Genomic DNA, 11067 nt, shown 5'->3' with positions numbered 1-11067 from the left:
TGACGATTTCAGCTCTCACTAGAACCGAGATCAGTCATTTCCGAATGATCATAAATGGAGTACTTAATGAATAATATATTCACTTAAATACTTGATCCGTTCACGTACTATTTGTGTGAACCTACGGGTTCAGTCAAGAGTAAGTTGTGGATTAATATTATTAATTACACTTGAACTGAAGCGGCCTCTAGCTAGGCATTCAGTTCACTTGATCTCACTGAATTATTAACTTGTTAATTAATACTGAACCGCATTTATTAGACTTAGCATTAAATGCATACTTGGACCAATGGCATCATTTCCTTCAATACAGGTCTTCAACTTGCTTTTGACAATATTTGTTTTAGAAAAGAAAACTTATGACTGGAATCTTAGAAACTCTACTGGAAGGTTATAGGTAATGTAATATTTTTAGTCATCTACGGGTTATGCTTATCTCTGTACTAATGAGGATCTTTCTGACATCAATGTGTATTTTGATGAGCCATAGGTCATCTTTGGGCTATAATTTAAGGGCTATTGTGTTAAGACCCGAATTTTTAGAGAGAAGGATTAACATTAATATTCAGCAAACAACAACCATCAACATATACCCTTACAATAGCTTCTCATGATTGAATTACAATGTGCTTCTGATTGCACCCTCCCTTTGTGCCGGTTTCTTGCATATTATGGAATTCAGAAATATCCTGAAAATGGGCCGATGTGAACTCATTACTGTTATGTGCTCTAGGAAGAAGATTATTTAGTCATGGGTTGGCACTACAATAGCATCTAGAATCCATCTAGGGTACCAAATGCTACAATATGAAGTTATGATTAGTAGCTTGACCTCTTGGAGTTGGAGAGAGATGTTGAGGAAACTGTAGATATTACCGAGGGCTTACAGTGGTAAACGATTAAAGAAGATGGGAAGCAAACATGGAGCAGTGAAGCACCCACACTATGTAGAAGATCATGTTAAAGTCTACTCCAAGTTATGCGGGATCACTACATGGATCCGTTATCACAATTTTATTTCACAAAGGAACATACCCCCTGGAAGATGCAACTGCCAGAGGTTATATGTAATTGCTCCTTTCTAACTCTCTGGTTGACCTCATTTTGAGACTAAGGCTTTTTTTTTGTTGGATGATCTCCTCACCGTTTCCAATTCAAGAACCTTGCAAAGTTTCCCGCATTTGACCTTGTACAGTTGTATTGGTTTACGTCTATTTCCAATTTTCCATTGAGAAAAATTCATTTCCAATTCAATTTCTTATCGTCTGCCTAAATATCCGGGTAATTACTTTTCAGAATATTTTACTAAAATATCCTGATGGCCAGAGATTATTTCCGGTGGGGGTCTGCTCATGCTTAAGAAGCTATTCTTTATGCAGTAATTAATCGTCAGCATCCCATGGGCTCCATAGTACATATATTATTCATGCTAATTGTTGATGTAGTTTTTTTTCCCTTCCCTTTGTGAATAACCTATAAGTCTTAGTTCCTAATTTATTTTCATTAAATTTTATGCAGGTATCGTTTGACCCAATGGAAGTAACTAAGGGCTTATGAATTGTGTCAGAGTGGAAAACTGCTCATGTATGGTTATTGTTGTCTTAGTTTTCTCATTTGATTCTTTTCAGGTTTGGCTCCTGTGTTAGATTTTTATTTAAAGTGCCATTTGTTCAATGGGTGATGACTAAATTACCTAGTTGCCTGTCCCCAAACCCCGTCTCCCCTACCCCTAAAAAATCCCTATTTTCCAGGTTCCCTTTCCACATATATTCTCCATAGATAAATCGAGAAGCTTATAATAAATCCATGGATTTGATCTTCATGTGGTTGTTTTTAGGAAAGTAATCTGCTTATCTGCATTTTTTCAGGATGCACGAGCTACAAATATTATTCTAAATCCTGGTTTAGCTTTTGAACCGGAGAGCATGCTACAACCAAGTGTCTTCTTTTGCTACATGAAACTGTGAGAGGAGGTGAACGCTTCCGGGACTATGGAACAGGGTCTGGCATTCTCTCCATCGCTGCACTAAAGGTACAAAATCATCAAAATAAAAGAAAAACTTCCATTCTGCAAACATAGGCACTTTTCCTTTTTTGGGTAGACGAAATAGCAGTTTCTTTCTATGATTCTGTTCCTCATAATATGTGTGAACACTTACTTCAGAGTTCAGACTGCAAGCTGCAAAATCCTCCGATAACACTAAACCATTGCATTATTAATAAAAGGCTAGACTGTTTGGTTCGCAGAAAATGTCTAACTAGAACTGATAAAAGTTATGAGAAGTTGAATGTCATCTTAGTTCTCCTTCGTTCTATGTTTGAGTATCTGGGAAGTCGACAGGTGTTTGAACAACAAAATAGAAAGGTACAGCTCCATTAATGTGTCGATATGAAACTGATGTATGTTTTAGGTGTTGAATTGATATATGTACTTCTCCAACAATGAGGTCGAGGAAAGAGAGTCGCGGAACCTCAACCTCACGATTGAATTGAAGATTTGAGTATCTTTTTGAAGTCACTTCAAACCCCAAAAAATCCTCTTCAAAAGTGAATGGTGTTCACCAATTTTGTGTGATCATAACGTCGACTTTGTTTGTCATGTTGATAATAATATGGCAACGTTTCTAACCAGATATTTCCAACATATCCATCACTTGCTTAGGGCCCTGGTGTTTAAATGCATACCATTCACGGAAACTTTGTGGTCACCTTTTTTTTTTTTTTTTTTTGCTAATGCTAAAATGTTCAATATCATAGCCAATATCCTTAAGTTGTAGCTACATTTTTCTGCGTAACGACTTTCATAGATAATGCTTAAAGAAGTTAGAAAACAATAATTAAAATGGCATTTTTTTTGGGACAAATCTGAACTTAATAGAATTTATTGGATTTGATCAGACCTTATTGTAAAAGAGTTAAGTTAAAAGAGTCAACTTATAAGACCCGGTAACTTATTCACGTGATAGCAAATTATCTGATTTTTTATGAAAAACACACCTGACAATTACGGTTTAATTGCATACATGACACATTAGCCCACAAGGCCACAACCTAACACATATGCACTTTACACAATCATTTTCAAACTGGGTGTGAACGCAAGAGTTGAAAAACGAGATTCGTTCCCCTATTTTTACTCTAGCTCTTACTCTATTTTTCTTTCCACCCAGATATTAATATAGGGTAAATCGATTAAAAATCTTGAGTATCATTCTTAATCAGCAAAGACTATACAACCTAAATCGGTTGGCATCGACACATGTTTACCTTTAAAATAAAAAAATAAAAAAACAGAAGATTCTTGAGAATTCAATACCCAAGTTGACTCATCCACGGTGGTCCAATCTCACAATCCCAACTTGAAAATATTATTTGATCAGCAGAATCTCACCGGCACTCTACATACTTTTGGTTTTTCCAACAATCCATCTGAAAAACTCAACAAATTTCCCATCTACAACTTCCACTTGGAAACCTTTGCCAAAAATCATTAGGAAAACTGTATATTATAAATATTTTTGTAAGTATTAGACGTAACTTCACATAATTTTAATTTTTTTATTGACCAAGTTGAAGAACTATATATAATATTTATTGGCCTTCCATTCCTTTTCTCCCAAATCTCACGGAATCAAACAATCGATCAAAAAATATCAAACTTTTTGAAGGGTTTTTTTTTTTGGGTTAATTTCTAGACGCACAAGATATAAAGGGGTCAGCAATTAACGGAAAAGCGGGAAAGGGAAAGGAGGTAAAGAATTGATTCGATTTTCATAAAAGTTTTCCCCTTATTACCCATTTTTCTTGCTAAAAAGGTTCAATCTTTTGATTTTTGGTGTGATTCTATGATACCCAGATCGTTAATTTTTGTGCGGTTGTTTTGTTTTTGTGAGATTTGTGTTTTTGGTTGTTGGGAATTTTCGATCTGATTTTGCCCAGGTAAATTTGTTTGTGTTGAAATTAATGTAATATTTTTGCGTTTATATGGAGCAAATTTTGTTGAATTGTTTGATCTCAGCTGTTGCATGGTGATTTTTGTTGGATTGGGAATGTGAAGGTTAATTTTTGTTTATTGCTGAATTTTAGGGGCTGAATTTTCTGAACATTTTAGTTGTTTTTCAGTTTGAAATCAAAATTGGGTAGCTGGGTTCTGAATTCTATGTTAATTTGAAGAAACTTATGTCTGCAATTCGATTTTGGGATATGTTAGATATTGTAATGTGATAATCCATTCAAAGTCAATGTCTTGTGGGATTTCTTCAGCTGAATTTGATATTAAATGCTGTGTTGCAGCAGAAAAAGTTATTATTTGTGGATTTTGATTCACTTGCAGAATCAATGCCAGTCACCTTGTACATGACCTCAACTATGCGAAACTCGAACTTTTATTAAATGGCGCTACATATGTAATGCTTCAAGAGTCTTGAGGAATTTGAATTGCTAATTGCTTTGCTGTTTTATACGCCTTTCGAGTCTCAGTGTTCTCTCAGAATCTCAGATATAGTAACAGGTCGACTTGATGATTCCTTTTGTGGCAATATGTTTCAGTGTAATAAAGAGTAAATGCACAAATATGTCAGTTGATTAGTAGCTTATTGTTTCATTTTATGATATCTTGATATTAGTTCTTACCAAGTTCTAGTATTCTGATGAGAAAACTACATCATTGGTGTTGCAGTTTTGTTCCTTATTATCTAGTAGACCCAGGGTCCTGGGGGCAACTGGGTATTGTTAAAATGGAATACGAAAATCATAGTTGGATTTGGGATGGAGTTTGCTACTACCCACATGTATTTGGAGGAATAATGATCACAGCCGCTCTTCTCGGTCTGTCAACAAGCTACTTCGGTGGGATTGGAGTTCATTATCTGCCTTATATGTGTCCTGGTTTTGGTATATTGAAAAAGCGTGCTCATGGAAAGAAACGTGTCAGAGTATACATGGATGGATGCTTCGATTTGATGCATTACGGTCATGCAAATGCTCTGAGGCAAGCTAAGGCTTTAGGCGATGAGCTAATTGTAGGGGTTGTTAGCGATGAAGAAATTTTGGCTAACAAAGGTCCTCCAGTGTTGTCTATGGAAGAAAGGTAATCATAAATTAGTTGTTTATGATTATTTGTTTTATGTTACTCCATAATTGCTTGTGGCCGATATTCGTTTGTAAATGAAGAAGGAAAAGATTAGTTTGGAATCAATTATACTAAACTAAGAGGTCCATTGATTTAGATAATTATCATCTCCCGTGAATAATGCTATAAGATGTAGCCCTCATCATGTTCATTATTACGGGTTCTTTAAGTATCAGTTTCACACTTTCAAGTTTCAATGCTGCAGTAATGGAGTTTTGGCAACTTCCTATTAGTATGTCATCCTCTGAACTCCTAACTCTTGAGTAAGATATCAAAAGATGTGTGTGACTTTTGTACAATAATTATTTTGTTGAATATTAAGGTACCGATTGTTGCAACACATTTCAATGAATTATTTGTTGTGGCTAGTTAAGAGTTTCAGTTTTTACTCGTTGCTGCAACTTTAGTGCTCTAAATTGAGTCAATTTTCAGGCTGGCACTGGTTGGTGGGTTAAAGTGGGTTGACGAAGTCATTCCTAATGCTCCCTATGAAATTACTGAACAGTTCATGAAAACTCTTTTCAAAGAATACAAAATCGACTACATCATACATGGTGATGATCCATGCTTACTTCCAGATGGCACTGATGCTTATGCATTGGCAAAGAAAGCAGGCCGCTACAAGCAGATTAAACGTACAGAAGGAGTTTCAAGCACAGACATTGTAGGTACTATTTCTTTCATTTCCCTCTGTATGGAGCTGAAGAGAGAATGTATCTGCTGGTTCAGATTACTGTGTATAGGGTCTGGCTTATCGTGTTTCTGTACAATGTCTACAATGGATTTTACGGAGTGCGCCAGCTAGCACTCCTGTGAATTTTCTGATGTGTTCCAAATTATTCATTGTGAACAATAATAGAGCAAGTTATCAGGATCGAGCTGATCTGCTTGATGTGAGAGAATAAGTTTAACATCCTTTTAGCATTATACGGACTAGTTGGTTTAATTCATCATGTTTCATGTGTTTGTAGGAAGGATACTTACTGTTCGTGATATAAGTGCTCACAGAGATAGTGATGATCCAGCCTCACATGAGGAATCTTCTGGTGTCAATAAAATAAAGCAGCCAACAGTTGGTCATTTATCTCATTTTCTACCCACCTCCAGGCGTATTGTGCAGTTCTCTAATGGCAAGGTATCAATATTAGCATAATACTGATTTTCCCTCTCTTTATTCCCCTTTTACAATTTCTTTCTGAACCAGTTAGGGTTTACTTTGATTTTATTATACTACTCAAAATCAAAAAAAAAGTTTAATTGGGAAAATAAAATTTAAGCGGAAAGGTAAACAAATTTTGAGGATCTTGCATGGGAAGGGCCTGGCTGAAATCTTCTCTTTACAATGATAAAAAGGTGTAGAAAAACATGGGTAGTTCCACTCTAGAGGGACATTCTACCAGCAAATGTATCGAGCTGCCTTGATTAAGGAAGGAGAGTAAATGTCCTTTGTGCATGCAGCTATATATAATACTTCCTCCGTCTTTTAATACTCGCAACGTTTGGACTTTTGCCACTATTCATATAATCTACTTTGACTATTCGTAGTGTTTTTTTATATAAGATAAAACATAGTCATGTGGGATCTTGTTAGATTCGTCTCAATGTGTATTTTCAAAATATCAACTTTTTATAATTTTTGCATAAAGAGAATTTAAGATATAAATGATCAAAGTTGTGCATCGGCATGCGTGAAACTAACAAACGTTGCGAGTATTAAAAGACGGAGGAAGTACAAATTATACCGAAAGCCTTTCTTAATAATACTAGTGTTGAGCTTTTCAAAATTAAGTGTGCAACTTCCTGGACTGTAGTGAGCTGGTATGTATAAGTAGTCAAATATTCAATCTGCTGCTCTTCGGCCCCCATTTTAAGGGATTAGTGTATTGGTAATGACTTGTTCAAATTCCTTCTGATGTTGATTACTTATTGCCTTTTTTGATTACCCTCACGAAAAGATTTACTGCATGCTTAATTTCTTCGGCCTTGATTATGTCGTTGCATTCTCATCTGAATTATTATTGCAGGGGCCTGGACCAAATGCTTGTGTTGTGTATATTGATGGTGCTTTTGATCTTTTCCATGCAGGGCATGTTGAGGTGAGATAAAGATACCTTACTTATGCACTCATCTGATGTCCATTATGCTTTGAAGAAGACTGGGTTTACTTATTAACACTGTTTATCTAAAGTAGGTTTTAATGTTAGAAAAATGCGACATATACTCTTTTAGTTTTGTGTTTTGTTTTACACTTGAAGAATCAAACAAGCAGTTGTTTTGGGAAGAACTCAGTTTGGATGCCTGATTAAAGCTACTAATTATAGTTGCTGAGTATGGTCAAGTTATGTATGGGTATTGGTTTGATCTATAATTGTGAGACAGCTGCATGTTCTACTGTTCTTTGCTCTGTTGTAGTTTGAATGTTTTAATATTCAATGCGACCTCCTTTTTTTTCGTCTTTTCATACCTTTGCTGCTGGATTTTCTCATCAGTGGCTTATGATTGCAAAAACTTAGTATTGCTTCCTATACATGTACAGATACTTAGAGCTGCTCGACAGCTTGGAGATTTCTTACTTGTTGGCATTTACACAGACCAAACTGTCAGGTATCTTTGCACTTTAGTTTCATCTACCTGGCGTAGCTGATGTCAGATATCATGTGGTATATGTTTGTTCGTAATTGTAACTATTACTTTGACTGCGGGATTTCTCAAGGATGGTCTGATGTAGTTATTATGTGATTTGAGAAGATGATTTAAGTATTTCCTTGTTGCTTAATGGCTTAATAAGAGAAACCAATAGGATTTAGGGACATCAAATGTGGAAAATTTGGGATTCTTCTGTTCTAATGGTTGATTCTCAGAAACTAATTGAGTTTTGTTCCTTGCAGTGAAATTCGAGGCCCAGGTTATCCATTGATGAACTTACATGAACGTGGTCTCAGTGTATTGGGTTGTCGTTATGTTGATGAAATCATCATGGGCGCACCGTGGGAGGTCACTAAAGACATGGTTTGTTCTCACTCTTGTTTTACATTTCACTATTTCAGTTATTGAGAAGAAAAAATATATTTCTTAGTTAGATCTCAATTTTTAGAAATCTAATTTTCCTTTTTGTTAAGTAAATGTTTCCTTGGGTTTAAACTTCTACAGTAATACATAGTTTCCGGGATCTCAAGGAAATTGCAAATGTCCTCTCCACAAGCTAACATTAATTAGAATTTGTAAATGCCTGTTTGGTATTTCCAAGAAATATAGCGGAATATATTTTTGAATTTAGAAGCATTCATTAGAATTGTATTTCTAATAACTGGTTCGTTAATTATTGTTCATGATCACTTCCGACTTCTAGGCTTCATTAGCAGTAGATAAAGAAAAAGGCCTGAAACTGTAGACACGGTTTCCTAGTTTGATAAGATCATTGATTTCTTTCTTTTGTTGCATCTATATCGACTAGCACACAGATATAACCAGTAGAATGTGATTGACAGCAAATAAAATCATGTTCCTACAACTGAATGACTACATGAGTGGACTATAGAGATTTTTTCCTGCTATTTCATAGATTCATGGATCTGTTTCGATTTTTTTTACACATCAAGCTAACACACAGTCTTTTGGGTGCAATGGGTTGCAGGTAAAAACCTTCAATATTTGTTCAGTTGTTCATGGAACCATATCGGAGGCTAGTCCTTTTGTCAATGTAAGTTCTTGTCAGTACACTGTTGATGACTTGATCAAATTTGAAGTTGAGCATAAACTTAACAAATCTGTTGATAATTCAGGGAGACTCTGATCCCTATAGGGTGCCCAAGAGTATGGGGATTTTTAGGATGATTGAAAGCCCCAAAAACATAACCACATCATCTGTGGCTCAAAGAATTATCACCAATCATGAAGTCTACAAGGTAAGATAAACAATCAAAACTGTGCCATTCTTATTTCTTTCTGAAGTTCAAATCATCCCATCAATAATAATGTGCCACTACATCTATTGATGTGCAGAAACGGAACTCAAAGAAGGTGGAAAGTGAGAAGAAATACTATGAACAAAAGACATATGTTTCGGGAGACTGAGGAATCCATGAAGGGTCATTAAGCAGACCACACCAGACCAGACCTCTATTCTATTGATGTGAGCCGCCCCAGAACAGCAATGCATGTATAGTTTCCATATAGATGATACTCGTGGATAGTCTTGATGCTAATAGCAAGATCGAGAAAGAAACAACGTAAGCTGAGACATTGATTGAACCCGAAACAAACTCTCCACCTCTTTCTCATTGCTTGGTCGTCCATAGTCATGCAGTATATCCTCAATTATCAGTTGGCAGAATATGCAGCTCGTATTTATAATACAATATTGTGAAATATCCACTGTGCAAGGGGAAGTTTTGTTGTGCTGTATCTCCTTTTCTTTTTCTTTTTTTTCTCAATTCTTTTTCTCTCATATTATGGAGCTTAGCGAAATATCCCTTTTACATTCTTTTTCTTGTTTCCTTTGTGGTGAGTTCTTCAGGCTGTATTTGTATTATTTATGTACCATGATTCCATTCTTTCCGGCTCCCTCTTTGATTTAGAGGGAGGAGTAATACGTTCTGAGTTTTTATTTTTATTTTTTATAATAAAGAGTCACTTCACATTATTACGTCAAAAGATCATCGAAACCAACATTGTTAGGAGAGTTTGTAACGAGCGCAGCAAGAAGAATGTCTTGTGTTTCAGCAGCAATATCTATGTGATTACTATCTTCATGGACACTAGAGCAGGAATATGAGATTACTATCTTTATGGACACTAGCTAAATAATATCTTAATTTTAGGATTGCTCCTAGCTTTCCACATAGTGGACCCTTTTCTATCAGAATTAAACTAAGGGAATTTGGAGTTCAAAATAACGTTGTAGGTACACTTAGTATCAAAATGGAAACCCTTGGCAAGGGAGAAAAAGGGGGTGTCAGTCCCAAAGTTTGGATTGAGAATAGCATGGATCCACGTCACTAAGTCAGGGGGAAGTCTCATAGATAGAAAATTTAGGGTCCTATGGCCATTAGTCATAACAGAACTAAGAGTCTTAGCTTCTTCACCTCTATTCAAAGGACCACAAATGAGGGATCTAAGGGAGCCTTTGTCAGACCAGTTATCTAGCCCAAGGTTTATGTTTTACCCATTCCTAATACACCAGCCAGTCAATCTATGGTACATGTCTCAACCTTTCCCTACATTCTTCCAAATGTGAGAGCCAGTTTTGAAGGAAGCTGGGTAACTCCTATTTGTCACATTATTTTCTCTAATCAGATCAGTGGCAAGGTTTTGAGCAGAATTAAACTTCCAACATAGCTTGGTCATTAGGGATTGATTCATGATAATGATTGGCCTAACACTTATACCCCCTAAGTCCTTACTCCCATAGGACTTGATCCATGAACAAGATGAGTCTTCTTCTGGTCAGAAGTGGAGTTCCAAAGAAATCTGACACACACTTGGTCTATATCAGCTTGTAAGAGACAGAACTTGCATTGAATAAGTGGCTATGGCAGACAAGGTAGACTTTATGAGGACAAACCTACTAGCCTTGGAGAGAGTTTTTGCCTTCCAACTGGCCTACAAATACGATATGTTTGGGCTCTAGCTAGTTGGTCTTTTAGCAGTGAGCGGAAAGCCAACATAGGTCCCCAAATCATGGCTTGCGTCTACACCAAGGGAGGCACATAACTTCTCTAGCTTGTTGGACTGGGGGGGTGTTTGGAGAAATATAGTTTGCTTTTGGTGTGGTTCCTCTTTTGGCCTAAGCAATCCCCAAAGTTAGATAAGACCTCATTCATACCCTGTATAGTTTTCATAGAGGTATCCCCAAATAGAATTAGGTCATTAGCAAACATGAGGTGGGAGATAGGAATACCATTTATTTTGAGGAAAAACGTTTCTAGTACCCTTCA

General features: G+C 36.2%; 1 protein-coding gene across 2 annotated transcripts; it reads left to right on the top strand.

The window, feature by feature from the left end:
* Positions 1–3345: 3345 nt before the first annotated feature.
* Positions 3346–9784, top strand: LOC110796810 (ethanolamine-phosphate cytidylyltransferase-like). 2 transcript variants are annotated; one of them, XM_022001893.2, is made up of 10 exons: positions 3346–3751; positions 4679–5089; positions 5564–5799; positions 6103–6266; positions 7156–7227; positions 7668–7735; positions 8020–8140; positions 8766–8831; positions 8914–9036; positions 9134–9784. In XM_022001893.2, the coding sequence occupies exons 2-10, from the start codon at positions 4737–4739 to the stop codon at positions 9203–9205; spliced, it is 1275 nt and encodes a 424-aa protein (XP_021857585.1). In that variant the 5' UTR covers positions 3346–3751; positions 4679–4736; the 3' UTR covers positions 9206–9784. The 2 variants fall into 2 exon arrangements, with proteins under 2 accessions (XP_021857585.1, XP_021857586.1); XM_022001894.2 differs by having other exon boundaries at positions 3736–3939.
* Positions 9785–11067: the final 1283 nt, after the last annotated feature.

This window comes from Spinacia oleracea, chromosome 2 (assembly GCF_020520425.1).
Source record: "Spinacia oleracea cultivar Varoflay chromosome 2, BTI_SOV_V1, whole genome shotgun sequence".
In the NCBI taxonomy this organism is placed as follows: domain Eukaryota; kingdom Viridiplantae; phylum Streptophyta; class Magnoliopsida; order Caryophyllales; family Amaranthaceae; genus Spinacia; species Spinacia oleracea.
Note: the sequence above shows the minus strand (reverse complement) of the source record. Positions and strands in the feature narration are given on the sequence as shown.

Bases quoted from the DNA above. Each gene is read 5' to 3' on its own strand.
- LOC110796810 (XM_022001893.2), top strand. From the start codon at position 4,737: ATGGAATACGAAAATCATAGTTGGATTTGGGATGGAGTTTGCTACTAC. The intron at 5,800-6,102 runs GTACTATTTCTT...ATGTGTTTGTAG, and splicing joins TTCAAGCACAGACATTGTAG to GAAGGATACTTACTGTTCGT. The intron at 7,736-8,019 runs GTATCTTTGCAC...TGTTCCTTGCAG, and splicing joins TACACAGACCAAACTGTCAG to TGAAATTCGAGGCCCAGGTT.